General features: G+C 47.8%; 1 protein-coding gene across 1 annotated transcript in view; it reads right to left on the reverse strand.

Moving 5' to 3' along the window:
• The window catches only part of LOC141154374 (myosin-IIIb-like), a 117,410-nt gene that overhangs the window by 47,223 nt on the left and 51,517 nt on the right, over window positions 1-18,670 (reverse strand). The window contains exon 6 of the mRNA XM_073640239.1: window positions 10,976-11,092. Coding sequence (XP_073496340.1) covers window positions 10,976-11,092 — 117 coding nt within the window. The remainder of the gene's footprint in view (window positions 1-10,975; window positions 11,093-18,670) is intronic.

Here is an 18,670-nt window from a genome sequence, read left to right on the forward strand (position 1 = left end):
CAAAAAGGCCATTTGCACCACCTGCCAGGCCAGCAAAACTAGCAGCCTGACCACCACCAGCATGATCAGGCACATGACCGCAAAGCACCCGACTAAGTGGGCCGAACCCCAGGGTCCAGCAACAGTGTCAGCTGGTGACACCACTGCTTCTTCTGCTGTTGTGCGTGCACACCAATCCCCTGTCCATGGCACATGCCAAGACGCCTCCCGCCCTGCACCTGTCGTTGCACACTCTCAAGTAGCACCATCAGCAAGCACGTCCACGTCCTTGTCCCAGCGCAGTTGTCCCTACCCCAGTCCTTGGAACGCAAGAGCAAATACACAGCCAACGCCCCACAGGCCACACTACTAAATTCACACATTTCGCGAATACTTGCGCTCGAAATGTTGCCTTTTAGGCTTGTGGAGACGGAAGCTTTCCGCAACCTGATGGCGGTGGTCGTCCCTCGGTACTCAGTCCCCACTATTTCTCCAGGTGTGCCGTACCGCATTACATGAGCACGTGTACCACTACATTAGCCATACCCTCAAAAACCCAGTTACTGGGAAAGTCCACCTAACCACGGACACGTGTACAAGTGCTTGTGGGCTGGGACGGTACATCTCGCTGACGGCACACTGGGTTAATATAGTGGACCCAGTCGGACCTTGGGACGGAACACATCCTCCCAATGCCGAGGACTGAGGGCCCTGGGTCAATCAGGGTTGCCCCTACATTCTACAGCTCCTGCACCTCCTCCTCTTCAGCCTCCATCTTCGATATGACCACATCAGTCGCAAGCTGGAAGCACTGCAGCACTGCCTCGGCCAAGCGGCAACAGGCTGTGCTGAAGCTAATATCCTTAGATAACAAACAGCACAAGGCTGAAGAGTTTTGGAAAGCTCTGAAAGAGCAGGCAGACCTGTGGCTGACAAAGCTGACCCTACAGCCAGGCATGATCATGTGTGACAATGGCCGGAACCTGGTGGCGGCTCTGAGGCGAGGCAAGCTCACACACATACCATGCCTGGCCCATGTGCTTAACCTCGTGGTTCAGCGGTTTCTCAAATCCTACCCAGATCTACTTGTTAAAGTATACCGCCTGTGAGCCCATTTTAGAAAGTCAGCTACAGCTTCCGCCGCCCTTGCAGTGTTTCAGCAGCGTTTGCAGCTTCCGGCTCACAGACTGGTGTGTGATGTCCCCACGCATTGGAACTCTACTCTGCAGATGTTGGGAAGGATTTGCGAGTAGAAGAGGGCAGTTGTTGAGTACTAGCTTCAACAAGGCCATCGGTATTCAGTTCAGACTCCACACATAAGACCTCAGGAGTGGACATGGATGTCAGACATATGTATCATCCTCCAAAACTTTGAGGACTCCACCAAGATGGTTTATTTTGCCTTATATACAAGTCATTACCCTGGAAAGGATGTTCCTTAACAAATTTCCCAGGAAAATCCATTTTGGTTTCGTTTTTGTATGTTTTATTGTGAGTTGACAACGTTGTTGACAGCAGTGACCTTGGAGTCAGAAATGCTTCCAGGGGTCTTCCCCATGCTGTCCCCATGTCATTTGAGCACTGTTCCCATTGATTTGGGCAATTTTTATGCCCTCTGTGGACCATCGGGGGGAGCTGCCTGAAAAATGCTCGAGTTTCCCATGACTTACATTGAGCTCGTTACTCGGACCGAGCACCCTTTTGGCATGAAAAATGTCCCTGCCACGCTCCAGCGTATGGTCAACCACCTGCTCCAGGGACTGGAGAGGTACGCAGTGGCGTACCTGGATGATATTGCAGTCTTCAGTCCCACCTGGGAGGATCACCTCGAGCATCTGCAGCAGGTGCTCGGGCGCATTCACCAGGCGCGCTTGACCATTAAGCCAGGAAAGTGCCAGATGTGCATGAAAGAGGTCCACTACCTGGGGCACCGGGTAGGTGGGGGTACTCTAAAGCCAGAGCCTGGGAAGGTGGACGCTTTTGTGTCCTGGCCCACCCCCAGGACCAAGAAGCAGGAGCAGTCCTTCTTGGGCACCGCAGGGTACTATAGACGCTTTGTACAAGACTATAGTAGCCTTGCGAAGCCCTTGACAGACCTCACCAGGAGGAGCCTACCCCATTCAGTCAAATGGATCGATGAATGCGAGGTGGCCTTTCGGGCTTTGAAGACTGCCCTGAGCAGATCTCCTGTACTAAAGGCGGTCGACGGCACACGGCCACTCTTCGTACAGACCGACGCCAGTGAGTTTGGCCTCGGTTCTGTACTCAGCCAGGTCGACTCGGGGAACCAAGAGCACCCCGTGTTGTACCTAAGTCGGAAACTGCTGCTGAGGGAAGTGGCCTATTCCACAATAGAGAAGGAGTGCCTGGCCATTGTATAGGCCCTCAACCGTTTACTGCCTTACTTGTAGGGGCACCCCTTCACTGTCGTGACTGACCACAACCCCCTGAGTTGGCTGCACACCATGTCCGGTGCCAACGGAAGGTTGTTACGCTGGAGCCTCACCCTCCAGCAGTACGACTTTACCGTTCAACACCGCAAAGGCAGCGAGCATGGCAATGCCGATGGGTTGTCCCAGTGAGGGGAACCTCCAGAGATACGACTGGAGGAGTACCAGAAGGTCCTACCTCCATAGCGCAGTCTAAAAAGGGGGAGGTGTCAGGCAAAATGTATTTTTGTCCTAGTTTTAAAAATGGCCGTTCTGGTTTTTAGTAAGGGGCCAAAACCTTAGGAGACAACCATGGTGTTTACCTTACACGGGGGCTCGGTTTTGTGAACCCACCCAGCTGCATAAGACATAGAAATCCTTCAGATTTCATATCTTGGTGTGTGGAGGTCCCACATCCAAGATGGAGACATCATGTTTGCCGTCACCAATATTCATGAAGATGGGTATTAAATATGATATCTCTATGACGCTCAGAACCGATTTCCCGGGCTTCCGGTGGTTTCTCAGTTATGCAAGATATACTATTATAGTTGGAAAAAGGTGAGCATTCCCAAAATGTGGTCCCTGTGGTTGGGACCGTCATGTGCATTATTAAAATCGACATTAAACGTTTGTACAGATAGACAATAGAATTTGAGAGGGAATTTCCAGTTTACCAGAAGGCTTGCTCTGGGCTGAGGCTTTATGGCGCTCATAAAAATTCCTGTTAGGGATGGGGGAGCAGAGAAGTTCTATGTAGCCTCTTACAAATGAGCAGGGGGTGGAGATTTTAAGACATCTCTCATTTTTAAAACTAGGACAAAAATGCATTTTGCCTGACACCACTATTGAACCCAGAGCAGTGTGAAAAGGTTGTTGGTTGGATAGCAGATAATGCTTCCAGTCAGTTTACAACCACCACCACCTTGTCTTCCACATGGTCCAGTCTCAGTAGATGTGAGCCTGGACCACATTATTATTATTACTTTATTGCCATTTATTCCATGGTGCTTTACATGTGAAAAAGGGGTATACATTGCAAAAACAAATTACAATAATCTTGAACAAAAATATGACAGCGACTGGTACAGGAGAAAAGAGGACCCTACCTGCGAGGGCTCACAGTCTACAAGGCATGGGTGAGGATACAATATGTGAGGATAGAGCTGGTCTTGCAGCGGTATGGTGGAGCGAGGGTTACTGCAGGTTGTAGGCTTGTCACAAGAGGTTGGGTTCTTCAGCTTCCTTTTAAAGGTTTCAACAGTAGACGAGAGACAGAAATGGTGGGGTAGAGAGTTCCAGAGAAAGGGGGATGCACGGGAGAAATCTTGTATGTGATTGTGGGAAGAGGAGATAAGAGGGGAGTAGAGAAGGAGATCTTATGAGGATCGGAGGCTGCGTGCAGGTAAGTACCAGGAGACTAGGTCACAGATGTATGGAGGAGACAGGCTGTGGATGGCTTTGCATTCCAAGGTTAGGGTTTTGAACTGGAGTCTCTGGGTAATGGGGAGCCAGTGAAGAGATTGACAGAGGGGAGAGGCCGGGGAATAGCGAGGGGACAGGTGGATTAGTCAGGCAACAGAGTTTAGGATAGATTGGAGGAATGCTAGATTGTTAGAAGGGAGGCCACAGAGCAGGAGGTTGGAGTCGTCGATAAGGGAGATGATGGGGTGTGCACTAGTGTTTTTGTAGATTCGTGGTTGAGGAATGAGCAGATACGGGAGATTTTTTTTACTTGGAGTCGGCATCTTCCTCACCCTGATCTTCCTTCCTCCTACCATTCAGAGTCCCCTAAGACAACTGATCCCACACTTGGACACTCCGAAGAGCTGTTTTGTTCATCTTTCCATTTATAGATTGTGGCCTCTCGCTCGGTCTGCTCGGAAGTGGAAGGAGCTTGGATATGTGGTTTGAAGGAGAGATTAGAGTCAAGGGTTACCCCAAGAGCTGTTCACTTTTCCATCGATAAATTTGGGCCTCTTGACCAGCCAGCTTAAAGCAGGGCAGCAGAAAATCACATGTAGCGATTTGAGGAGCCATGGTCACCCGAAGGTGACAGTGGGAAAGTTCAAATACTGTCGCAAGAGGTAGATAATGATGAGACACAATGGACAGAAAGTCAGGAGGAGGACCAGGGTGCGGAAATGGAAAAAGAAGCAGTTGACGATGAACTCACTAACCCAACCTGGCAAGGTGACATGTAGAGCGAGGAGAGCAGCACACAGGGGGAGGGAGGCATAGCACCACAACAGTGTGGTAACACCAACCCGACGGAAGTTGCCAGTACAACTGTTAGGTCTTCCAGAGTCTGGTTCTTTTTTAAAGAATGTTTAGATAACCCCAAAAAGGCCATTTGCAACATCTGCCAGGCCAGCATCAGCAAGAGCACCAAAACTTCCAGCCTGACCACTACCAGCATGCTCAGACACATGACAGCAAAGCACCTGACTAGCTGGGCCGAACACCAAGGTCCAGAAACAGTGTCTGCGGGTGATACCACTGCTTCTTTCGCTGTTGTGCGTGCATGCCAATCCCCTGTTCATGGCGCATGCTAAGATGCCTCCCGCTCTGCACCTGTTGCTGCACATTTGCAACAATCACCGTCAATGTCCTTGTCCCTTTGCAGCGTTCAGTTGTCCCTTCCACAGTCCTTGGAATGCAAGCGCAAGTATGCAGCCAGCCACCCACAGGCCGAAATGCTAAACTGCCACATTTCTGGACTGGTTGCACTTGAAATGTTGCCTTTTAGGCTTGTGAGGCGGAAGTTTTCCACAACCTCATGGCGGCAGCTGCCGGGTGTCCATACTCGGTCCCCAGCTGCCACTATTTCTCCCGGTATCGTCTCCGCCTTCCTCAAGCGTGGGTCCCAGAACATTACCCCTGCCCTTTCCAGCGCACTTAAGTGGGAAGGACCACCTAACCACAAACACGTGGACAAGTGAATGTGTCCAGGGACAGTACATCTCACTGACATGTCACTGGGTTAATATTGTGCTCGATCTCCTAGACAATGACCAAATTATTCATGATGGTGGGATCATCCATCTCCTTAGCTTTGTGTTACTTGGAATGCAAGCGCAAGTATGCAGCCAACCACAGGCCGCAATACTAAAATGCCACATTTCTGGACTGCTTGCTTGCACTTGAAATGTGGCCTTTCAGGCTCGTGGAGGCGGAAGCTTTCCACAACCTTATGGAGGCTGGGTGTCTATACTCGGTCCTCAGCCGCCACTATTTCTCCCGGTATCGTCTCCGCCTTCCACAAGCGCAGGTCCCAGAAAATTACCCGTACCCTCCCCAGTGCACTTACTGGGAAGAACCGCGTAATCACAAACACGTGGACCGGTGAATAGTGGACAGCCATAGAGTGTGTGTGGGAAGGTTCCCTAACTTTTCTTAGCCAGGGCTGCTTCTCGGCATTGTTGGACGGGCCCACCAGAGAACCGAAGACTCCTCCGGTTGGCCCTGGCTACTCCATCAGGAGAGTTCATAGTGCCAAGGTAAGGTCGTGATGATGATAGAGGCCTATCATCTTGCTGCTGGTACTTTTCTGTGGCAATCAGTTTGGCTCCAACCAGCCTGGAATATTTCCTGTGGTTTGGTATTGGCACCCAGTACCAGTAGCAAAGCCATCCACAATTTCCTTCTCAGGAATTGTATTTGGTAGACTGAGTGGCTGCCCAAATACATTAGTTTCTCACAAAGGAGCTGAAGATACTGATTGGCAGTAGGTGCAAGTTTCTCCAGCATGTCAGAGGGAGAACAGAGAGGGCAATAAAGTGGCTCAGTGGTTAGCACTGAAGCCTTGCTGCGCAGGGGTCCTGGATTCAAATCCCAGCAAGGACAATATCTGCAAGGATTTTGTATGTTCTCCCCGTGTTTGCGTGGGTTTCCTCCTCAGTAAAAAAGCAGCCATAGAGTGTCCAGGAACCTTCCCACACACTTTTCTTAGCCAGGACTGCTTGGTAGGGTTGGACGAGCCCACCAGAGAATACTCGGGTGGGCCCTGGCTTCTCCATCAGGAGAGTTCATGATAGCGCTAACTTTGCAGCAGCTATGGGGTTCTTGAGCGGGGGAGAAAGGTGAGCCCTCAAAATCAAATCCTCTGGTGGGCACAATGTTTTTCAGTCTGAAATAGCTTCTCGGTGAGAGTTGTATTTCACCACAGCCATATTCTTTAGCGGTGAAAGGACTGGCATAGAGGGAAACTGTATCTACCCCGTCTGTCATTTCTTCGTCACCAGGTTCTGCCCATTGTCACACACGACCATGCCTGGCTGTATGTTCAGCGGTGAGAGCCACAGATCAGGCTGCTGTGTTACAGCTTTCAACAACTCTGCAGCGCTGGGCGGTTTGTCAATTAAGCATTAAGCATGTTCTCTTCAGCACAGCCTGTTGCCGCTTGGCCAAGGCAGTGCTGCAGTGCTTTCAGCTTGTGACTGATGTGGTCATTTTGGAGATGGAGACCAAACTGGAGGAGGAGGTGAAAGAGCTGAACAGTGTGATTACATTGAGGTTACAACAAAATTTACAACACTCTGTAATTTTTCACCATCTTGGGTATTTGCTGGGACTGTTCTATGTGTTTATTGTCTGTTTAGTGGTTCAATAAAATATTTCCACGCTGTGTTACCCTCACCCTGTGTTGTCTGAGTAGTATGATGCCCATGGAAGACCCCGGGTCTTTACAGTCCTATTGAATACGTTGTCATTAAATTTGCATCAGGTGTTGGGGTATACACCGTATATGGCGGGTGCTTGAGTGACATGCTCAAGTCCCCGCCCAGCATGTTTCGCGGCTGTTAGACACCCAAAAAAAAAAAAAACATGCGGGACTTGCCCGTATATGGCAGTTTATCCCCGCATGTTTTTTATTGGCTGTATAACAGTCGCAAAACATGTGGGGTGGGTATTTGAGCATGTCACTCGAGTACACACAATACTTGGAGCATACCCGAGCACCTGATGCAAACTCAACTAGCAAGCAAAACTAATGATGACATATTCAATATGATGACTGTGAAGACCCGGGGTCTTCCATGGGCATCATACTAGTCAGATAACACAGTGTGAGGGTAACACAGCAATATTTTACTGAACCAGCAAATGTACAATAAACCTATCGAACAGTCCCAGCAAATTCCCAAGATGGTGCAAAATTACACAGTCTCGCCCTTCCGCTGGTCCACCAAGGATAGAGCAACTGCGACTTTGGGACTTCCAGGGCCAACTACCTCAACCAGTGGCCCCCCACTTTTGGTGGCCCCCACAGAGAGGAGGTAGCGGCAAGCTAAGGAAGCTGACAGTCTATCGAAGTACAAGGCCAGGAGATCTGAGGGTCCCACTCTGGCCTCTACAAGAGTTTCCATGGGAGCCGGCTGGTCCCAATCTGGCTTCTCCAAATGTCTCCATTGGTTCCAGGAGACCGGAGGGTCCCACCTAGCAACCCCAAACAACTTATCCATGAGGCCAAGTGACCTCATTGTCCCACCGTGGTTTCCTCAAATGTATCCATGTGTTCTCTGATGGTCAATGGAGCAGATCTGTATCCTTCCAGTCAGGGCCGTATACCCGTATATCCTTCTGAATCTAAATCTGTGTCTCTCTAGATCGAGCCATGCTACCAAGCTGCTGTCCTGAAGAGTCTGTCTGATCTCTTATTCTCTTTGCAGCAGGATAGAAAAAAACCCTTTTTATATTTACATATGTGGCTAAGGTCATCAGTCACAGGTCAGGGGAAAGGTGCAGCGCTCAGGTCTCATTGGTTGAGCATTTAATGAATTTGTGTAGTTTGCCCTCCTGTTTTGTGAGTCAACAAGCCACAGGGTCCACACAATAGTTAATCAACATAAATTGCAAACATTGTTCCACCCCTAAGTCACTGTCCTTCTTGACCAGCCAAAGAAACACATACCTTCAGAAGTCAGCACAAACACAATACTATATTTCTCTAGGCATAACAAATCAAGAAGTCTGCCTAATTAAGATTAGAAGCTGTGTCATCAGAGCATGTGCCTGCCATTTTTTTCCCCAGAAGATGACGGAGAGCCGGGGCATGGATCCGGAGATCCGGGGGACGGCAGAGGTACTGGGGGGGGGGGGCTCGGGGGCTTCATTCCTCTCTCCTCTGACATGTATATCATGTCAGATGTCAAGTTAGCTACGGTAGCGGAGACTCTGGAGATTTTCCTACTCTGGGGAGCGCTACAGCCTTATGAGGGAAAAGGCAATGAGGGAAAAAGACCCCTTAACGGGCCGCCGTTTTAATGCGCATCGGCGGCCGTTAAGTACATAATATAGAATAGCTCCTGACTAAAATGAAGCAAGTGAAACAGTTTTTTGCATCGAGCACTCGTGTTAAATACAAAAAAAGCAAATGATGAACAATTTAAAACAAAAAACAATGAAAGGGAAAAATAGAAAAACCTAAAGCTCCTGTGTCCCTGGTATCAGCTCCTTTACATTAATTTAGTATGGAAACACATTTTGACTTGTCTGTCGTAAATCACAAAAGAGATTCACCTGTGATTCTCGGTGCCCATGTGACATGAATTAGCCAATGAATGATAACTTCAATGTTTTAAAAGGCCACATGGTAGGTCCTGTTCCTTTATCATAATGGTAAAGACAAAGGAGCTGTTTGAGGACATCAGAACTGCTATTATTAACAAACACAAGACTTCCAAAGGGTATAAGGCCATCTCCAAAGACCTTCTTATCCCACTTTTCAACAGTGCGCAAAGACATACTGATAGGGAATGTAGATTGTGAGCCCCGATAATGTCTGTAAATTGTCTGAATTGTAAAGTGCTGCAAAAAAAAATTCCAAGTGCGGTCAAATTGCAAAAAAAGTGCAATACCACAGTTGTTTTTTATTTATTTTTTTACCACGTTAACTGAATGGTAAAACTGACCTGCCCTTCTTATTCTACAGGTCATTACGAGTTCGTAGACACCAAACATGTAGAGGTTCTTTTATATTTAAGTGGTGAAAAAAAATTGCAAAATTTGGTAAAAAAAAAAAAGAAATAGCGCCATTTTCCGAGACCTGCAGCGTCTCCATTTTTTGTGATCTGGGGCCGGGTGAGGGCTTATTTTTTGCGCGCCGGGCTGACGTTTTTATTGATAACATTTTGGGGTAGATCCGATGTTTTGATCGCCCGTTATTGCATTTCATTGCAATTTTGCGGAGACCAATAAACGTAATTCTGGCGTTCTCGTTACGCCGTTTACCGATCGGATTAATTCTTTTTTTATATTGATAGATCGGGCGATTCTGTACGCGGCGATACCAAATGTGTATGTGGGGGTTTTTTTTTTATATTTTATTTTGAATGGGGTGAAAGGGGGGTGATTTAAACTTTTATATTTTTTTTTTTTTTTTTTTTTTATATTTTTAAAAACTTTTTCTTTTTTTTTTACTTTTTGCTTGCTTCTATAGCCTCCATAGGAGACTAGAAGCAGCAACTATCCGATCGGCTGTGCTACATACAGGGGATCAGCAGATCCCCTGCATGCAGCAGAAATGCTCCTGTGCTATGAGCGCCGACCACTAGGTGGCGCTCATAGCGACCATATCATGACAACCACAGGCGTCTGCTGCAGACCCTGGGTTGTCATGCCCACCCATCGGTGACCCGCGATCACGTGAGGGGGTCGCCGATGGGCAGGGCTTATGAAGCGCTACCCGGAAGCGCGCGTTAAATGCCGCTGTCGGAGATTGACAGCGGCATTTAACATGTTAACAGCCGCGGGTGGATCGCGATTCCACCCGCGGCTGTTGTGGGCACATGTCAGCTGTAAGAATCAGCTGACATGTGCCCGGTTCAGTGAGGGCTCAGCGCAGCAGCCCTCACTGAACAGGGGGTACGCAAATGTGCGTACTAATACGGCAAGGGTTGTTAAGGGGTTAAAAAACAAAGCTGATTGGTGGTGGCAGCGAATAATCTTAATTGGGCTATCGTGAAGCTGGCAGTAATCGTACAGGGGCATATACACATACAGTCATATGAAAAAGTTTGGGCACCCCTATTAATCTTAAGCTTAATGTTTTATAAAAATTGGTGTTTTTGCAGCAGCTCTTTCAGTTTGATCTATGTAATAACTGTTGGACACAGTAATGTTTCTGCCTTGAAATGAGGTTTATTGTACTAACAGAAAATGTGCAATCTGGTACAAAAGCAATGGAACTATCGTCCTCGGGAGGGGATCTTGTGGACTGAGACAACTGTATTTTGGCCATTTACCTGGAGTTGGTGTAAAAGCATAGATGTAAGGAATAGTATATTGTTGCATTGTTAACCTGCCTAGGTGATGATTACAACCCACGACCTCAGATCTTCACAGTACCATATGCTGCGTGTGTGTTCCCCAATAACCGGCACGGTAATGGAAGCAGTCGCGGCCTCACTAATTGCATAACTGTCCTGACGATTGGAGGCAGCGGAGTTGCATTCCACCGACAAAAAGGTAACAGCGGGTGGATCTGCGTTACCCCTTTCCCCGCCGGCTGTGTATCTTTGACACTCATCATCCATTTCATTCATTCTCCTCATCATCCATCTCACCGATCTCCTGCACTTGTGACCCGGCGATCACGTCCCCAGTGAGAAGATCATTCACCTTCGTCACGATCCAACCGAAGAGACGAGAGTAAACCACCCGAGCGATGGAGTCCCTGGCATCTACACAGAGAGAGTACAGGAGACTGAGCGGGGGCACTACATACATGTAACATACAGAGAACGGGGGAGACTGAGCAGGGGCACTACATACATGTAACATACACAGAACAGGGGAGACTGAGCAGGGGCACTACATACAGTACAGACCAAAAGTTTGGACACACCTTCTCATTTAAAGATTTTTCTGTATTTTCCTGACTATGAAAATTGTACATTCACACTGAAGGCATCAGAACTATGAATTACCACATGTGGAATTATATACTTAACAAAAAAGTGTGAAACAACTGAAAATATGTCTTATATTCTAGGGTCTTCACAGTAGCCACCTTTTGCTTTGATGACTGCTTTGCACACTCTCGGCATTCTCTTGATGAGCTTCAAGAGGTAGTCACCGGAAATGGTCTTCCAACAATCTTGAAGGAGTTCCCAGAGATGCTTAGCACTTGTTGGCCCTTTTGCCTTCACTCTGCGGTCCAGCTCACCCCAAACCATCTCGATAGGGTTCAGGTCTGGTGACTGTGGAGGCCAGGTCATCTGGCATAGCCCCCCATCACTCTCCTCCTTGGTCAAATAGCCCTTACACAGCCTGGAGGTTGTTTGGGGTCATTGTCCTGTTGAAAAATAAACAATGGTCCAACAAAACGCAAACCGGATGGAATAGCATGCCGCTGCAAGATGCTGTGGTAGCCATGCTGGTTCAGTATGCCTTCAATTTTGAATAAATCCCCAACAGTGTCACCAGCAAAGCACCCCCACACCATCTCACCTCCTCCTCCATGCTTCACGGTGGGAACCAGGCATGTAGAGTCCATCCGTTCACCTTTTCTGCGTCGCACAAAGACACGGTGGTTGGAACCAAAGATCTCAAATTTGGACTCATCAGACCAAAGCACAGATTTCCACTGGTCTAATGTCCATTCCTTGTGTTCTTTAGCCCAAACAAGTCTCTTCTGCTTGTTGCCTGTCCTTAGCAGTGGTTTCCTAGCAGCTATTTTACCATGAAGGCCTGCTGCACAAAGTCTCCTCTTAACAGTTGTTGAAGAGATGTGTCTGCTGCTAGAACTCTGTGTGGCATTGACCTGGTCTCTAATCTGAGCTGCTGTTAACCTGCGATTTCTGAGGCTGGTGACTCGGATAAACTTATCCTCAGAAGCAGAGGTGACTCTTGGTCTTCCTTTCCTGGGGCGGTCCTCATGTGAGCCAGTTTCTTTGTAGCGCTTGATGGTTTTTGCAACTGCACTTGGGGACACTTTCAAAGTTTGCCCAATTTTTCGCACTGACTGACCTTCATTTCTTAAAGTAATGATGGCCACTCGTTTTTCTTTACTTAGCTGCTTTTTTATTGCCATAATACAAATTCTAACAGTCTATTCAGTAGGACTATCAGCTGTGTATCCACCTGACTTCTGCACAACACAACTGATGGTCCCAACCCCATTTATAAGGCAAGAAATCCCACTTATTAAACCTGACAGGGCACAACTGTGAAGTGAAAACCATTTCCGGTGACTACCTCTTGAAGCTCATCAAGAGAATGCCAAGAGTGTGCAAAGCAGTCATCAAAGCAGAAGGTGGCTACTGTGAAGACCCTAGAATATAAGACATATTTTCAGTTGTTTCACACTTTTTTGGTAAGTATATAATTCCACATGTGGTAATTCATAGTTTTGATGCCTTCAGTGTGAATGTACAATTTTCAAAGTCATGAAAATACAGAAAAATCTTTAAATGAGAAGATGTGTCCAAACTTTTGGTCTGTACTGTACATGTAACATACACAGAACAGGGGAGACTGAGCGGGCACTACATACATGTAACCTACATAGAACAATGGAGACTGAGCGGGGGCACTACATACATGTAACCTACAAAGAACAGGGGAGACTGAGCGGAGGCACTACATACATGTAACCTACAGAGAACAATGGAGACTGAGCGGGGGCACTACATACATGTAACATACACAGAACAGGGGAGACTGAGCGGGCACACAACATACATGTAACCTACACAGAACAGGGGAGACTGAGCGGGGGCACTACATACATGTAACCTACAAAGAACAAGGGAGACTGGGCGGAGGCACTACATACATGTAACATACATAGAACAATGGAGACTGAGCGGGGGCACTACATACATGTAACCTACAAAGAACAAGGGAGACTGGGCGGAGGCACTACATACATGTAACATACATAGAACAATGGAGACTGAGCGGGCACTACATACATGTAACATACACAGAACAGGGGAGACTGGGCGGAGGCACTACATACATGTAACATACATAGAACAATGGAGACTGAGCGGAGGCACTACATACATGTAACATACACAGAACAGGGGAGACTGAGCGGGCACGCAACATACATGTGTGCCCGCTCAGTCTCCATTGTTCTATGTATGTTACATGTATGTTGCGTGCCCGCTCAGTCTCCCCTGTTCTGTGTATGTTACATGTATGTAGTGCCTCCGCTCAGTCTCCATTGTTCTATGTATGTTACATGTATGTAGTGCCCCCGCTCAGTCTCCATTGTTCTCTGTAGGTTACATGTATGTTGTGTGTCCGCTCAGTCTCCATTGTTCTCTGTAGGTTACATGTATGTTGTGTGCCCGCTCAGTCTCCCCTGTTCTGTGTATGTTACATGTATGTAATGCCTCCGCCCAGTCTCCCTTGTTCTTTGTAGGTTACATGTATGTAGTGCCCGCTCAGTCTCCATTGTTCTCTGTAGGTTACATGTATGTAGTGCCTCCGCCCAGTCTCCCTTGTTCTTTGTAGGTTACATGTATGTAGTGCCTCCGCTCAGTCTCCATTGTTCTCTGTAGGTTACATGTATGTAGTGCCTCCGCTCAGTCTCCATTGTTCTCTGTAGGTTACATGTATGTTGTGTGCCCGCTCAGTCTCCCCTGTTCTTTGTATGTTACATGTATGTTGTGTACCCGCTCAGTCTCCCCTGTTCTGTGTATGTTACATGTATGTAGTGCCTCCGCTCAGTCTCCATTGTTCTATGTATGTTACATGTATGTAGTGCCCCCGCTCAGTCTCCATTGTTCTCTGTAGGTTACATGTATGTTGTGTGTCCGCTCAGTCTCCATTGTTCTCTGTAGGTTACATGTATGTTGTGTGCCCGCTCAGTCTCCCCTGTTCTGTGTATGTTACATGTATGTAATGCCTCCGCCCAGTCTCCCCTGTTCTCTGTATGTTACATGTATGTAGTGCCCCCGCTCAGTCTCCATTGTTCTATGTATGTTACATGTATGTTGTGTGCCCGCTCAGTCTCCATTGTTCTATGTAGGTTACATGTATGTTGTGTGCCCGCTCAGTCTCCCCTGTTCTGTGTATGTTACATGTATGTAGTGCCCCCGCTCAGTCTCCCCTGTTCTGTGTATGTTACATGTATGTAGTGCCAATGGAGACTGAGCGGGGGCACTACATACATGTAACATACAGAGAACAGGGGAGACTGAGCGGGGGCACTACATACATGTAACCTACAAAGAACAGGGGAGACTGAGCGGGCACTACATACATGTAACATACACAGAACAGGGGAGACTGAGCGGAGGCACTACATACATGTAACATACATAGAACAATGGAGACTGAGCGGAGGCACTACATACATGTAACATACACAGAACAGGGGAGACTGAGCGGGCACACAACATACATGTAACCTACATAGAACAATGGAGACTGAGCGGGGGCACTACATACATGTAACCTACAGAGAACAATGGAGACTGAGTGGGGGCACTACATACATGTAACCTACAAAGAACAGGGGAGACTGAGCGGGCACACAACATACATGTAACATACACAGAACAGGGGAGACTGAGCGGGGGCACTACATACATGTAACCTACAAAGAACAATGGAGACTGAGCGGGCACACAACATACATGTAACATACACAGAACAGGGGAGACTGAGCGGGCACACAACATACATGTAACCTACACAGAACAGGGGAGACTGAGCGGGCACACAACATACATGTAACCTACAGAGAACAGGGGAGACTGAGCGGGCACACAACATACATGTAACATACACAGAACAGGGGAGACTGAGCGGGGGCACTACATACATGTAACCTACACAGAACAGGGGAGACTGAGCGGGGGCACTACATACATGTAACCTACAAAGAACAGGGGAGACTGAGCGGGGGCACTACATACATGTAACCTACAAAGAACAAGGGAGACTGGGCGGAGGCACTACATACATGTAACATACATAGAACAATGGAGACTGAGCGGGCACTACATACATGTAACATACACAGAACAGGGGAGACTGGGCGGAGGCACTACATACATGTAACATACATAGAACAATGGAGACTGAGCGGAGGCACTACATACATGTAACATACACAGAACAGGGGAGACTGAGCGGGCACGCAACATACATGTGTGCCCGCTCAGTCTCCATTGTTCTATGTATGTTACATGTATGTTGCGTGCCCGCTCAGTCTCCCCTGTTCTGTGTATGTTACATGTATGTAGTGCCTCCGCTCAGTCTCCATTGTTCTATGTATGTTACATGTATGTTGTGTACCCGCTCAGTCTCCCCTGTTCTGTGTATGTTACATGTATGTAGTGCCTCCGCTCAGTCTCCCCTGTTCTGTGTATCTTACATGTATGTTGTGTGCCCGCTCAGTCTCCATTGTTCTATGTATGTTACATGTATGTAGTGCCTCCGCCCAGTCTCCCTTGTTCTTTGTAGGTTACATGTATGTAGTGCCTCCGCTCAGTCTCCATTGTTCTCTGTAGGTTACATGTATGTAGTGCCCCCGCTCAGTCTCCATTGTTCTCTGTAGGTTACATGTATGTTGTGTGTCCGCTCAGTCTCCATTGTTCTCTGTAGGTTACATGTATGTTGTGTGCCCGCTCAGTCTCCCCTGTTCTATGTATGTTACATGTATGTAGTGCCCGCTCAGTCTCCCCTGTTCTGTGTATGTTACATGTATGTAATGCCTCCGCCCAGTCTCCCCTGTTCTATGTATGTTACATGTATGTTGTGTGCCCGCTCAGTCTCCCCTGTTCTGTGTATGTTACATGTATGTAGTGCCTCCGCCCAGTCTCCCCTGTTCTGTGTATCTTACATGTATGTTGTGTGCCCGCTCAGTCTCCATTGTTCTATGTATGTTACATGTATGTAGTGCCCCCGCTCAGTCTCCCCTGTTCTGTGTATGTTACATGTATGTAGTGCCTCCGCCCAGTCTCCCTTGTTCTTTGTAGGTTACATGTATGTAGTGCCTCCGCTCAGTCTCCATTGTTCTCTGTAGGTTACATGTACGTTGTGTGTCCGCTCAGTCTCCATTGTTCTCTGTAGGTTACATGTATGTTGTGTGCCCGCTCAGTCTCCCCTGTTCTGTGTATGTTACATGTATGTAATGCCTCCGCCCAGTCTCCCCTGTTCTATGTATGTTACATGTATGTAGTGCCTCCGCTCAGTCTCCCTTGTTCTCTGTATGTTACATGTATGTTGTGTACCCGCTCAGTCTCCATTGTTCTATGTATGTTACATGTATGTTGTGTACCCGCTCAGTCTCCCCTGTTCTGTGTATGTTACATGTATGTAGTGCCTCCGCCCAGTCTCCCCTGTTCTGTGTATGTTACATGTATGTAGTGCCCCCGCTCAGTCTCCCCTGTTCTTTGTAGGTTACATGTATGTAGTGCCCGCTCAGTCTCCCCTGTTCTGTGTATGTTACATGTATGTAGTGCCCCCGCTCAGTCTCCATTGTTCTATGTATGTTACATGTATGTAGTGCCTCCGCCCAGTCTCCCTTGTTCTTTGTAGGTTACATGTATGTAGTGCCTCCGCTCAGTCTCCATTGTTCTCTGTAGGTTACATGTATGTAGTGCCCCCGCTCAGTCTCCATTGTTCTCTGTAGGTTACATGTATGTAGTGCCCCCGCTCAGTCTCCATTGTTCTCTGTAGGTTACATGTATGTAGTGCCCCCGCTCAGTCTCCATTGTTCTATGTATGTTACATGTATGTAGTGCCTCCGCCCAGTCTCCATTGTTCTATGTATGTTACATGTATGTAGTGCCTCCGCCCAGTCTCCCTTGTTCTTTGTAGGTTACATGTATGTAGTGCCCGCTCAGTCTCCATTGTTCTCTGTAGGTTACATGTATGTAGTGCCCCCGCTCAGTCTCCATTGTTCTCTGTAGGTTACATGTATGTAGTGCCCCCGCTCAGTCTCCATTGTTCTCTGTAGGTTACATGTATGTAGTGCCCCCGCTCAGTCTCCCCTGTTCTCTGTAGGTTACATGTATGTAATGCCCCCGCTCAGTCTCCATTGTTCTATGTATGTTACATGTATGTAGTGCCCCCGCTCAGTCTCCATTGTTCTATGTATGTTACATGTATGTAGTGCCTCCGCCCAGTCTCCCTTGTTCTTTGTAGGTTACATGTATGTAGTGCCCGCTCAGTCTCCATTGTTCTCTGTAGGTTACATGTATGTAGTGCCCCCGCTCAGTCTCCATTGTTCTATGTATGTTACATGTATGTAGTGCCCCCGCTCAGTCTCCATTGTTCTATGTATGTTACATGTATGTAGTGCCTCCGCTCAGTCTCCATTGTTCTCTGTAGGTTACATGTATGTAGTGCCCCCGCTCAGTCTCCATTGTTCTATGTATGTTACATGTATGTAGTGCCCCCGCTCAGTCTCCATTGTTCTATGTATGTTACATGTATGTAGTGCCTCCGCTCAGTCTCCCCTGTTCTTTGTAGGTTACATGTATGTAGTGCCCGCTCAGTCTCCATTGTTCTCTGTAGGTTACATGTATGTAGTGCCCCCGCTCAGTCTCCATTGTTCTCTGTAGGTTACATGTATGTAGTGCCCCCGCTCAGTCTCCCCTGTTCTCTGTATGTTACATGTATGTAGTGCCCCCGCTCAGTCTCCCCTGTTCTCTGTAGGTTACATGTATGTAGTGCCCCCGCTCAGTCTCCATTGTTCTATGTATGTTACATGTATGTAGTGCCCCCGCTCAGTCTCCATTGTTCTATGTATGTTACATGTATGTAGTGCCTCCGCCCAGTCTCCCTTGTTCTTTGTAGGTTACATGTATGTAGTGCCCGCTCAGTCTCCATTGTTCTCTGTAGGTTACATGTATGTAGTGCCTCCGCCCAGTCTCCCTTGTTCTTTGTAGGTTACATGTATGTAGTGCCCGCTCAGTCTCCCCTGTTCTCTGTATGTTACATGTATGTAGTGCCCCCGCTCAGTCTCCATTGTTCTCTGTAGGTTACATGTATGTTGTGTGTCCGCTCAGTCTCCATTGTTCTCTGTAGGTTACATGTATGTTGTGTGTCCGCTCAGTCTCCCCTGTTCTATGTTACATGTATGTAATGCCTCCGCCCAGTCTCCCCTGTTCTCTGTATGTTACATGTATGTAGTGCCCCCGCTCAGTCTCCATTTTTCTCTGTAGGTTACATGTATGTTGTGTGCCCGCTCAGTCTCCCCTGTTCTATGTTACATGTATGTAGTGCCCCCGCTCAGTCTCCATTGTTCTATGTATGTTACATGTATGTAGTGCCCCCGCTCAGTCTCCATT

Source organism: Phyllobates terribilis, unplaced genomic scaffold (assembly GCF_046119375.1).
Source record: "Phyllobates terribilis strain yellow unplaced genomic scaffold, ASM4611937v1 Scaffold_1__5_contigs__length_1240528914, whole genome shotgun sequence".
Taxonomy (NCBI): Eukaryota; Metazoa; Chordata; class Amphibia; order Anura; family Dendrobatidae; genus Phyllobates; species Phyllobates terribilis.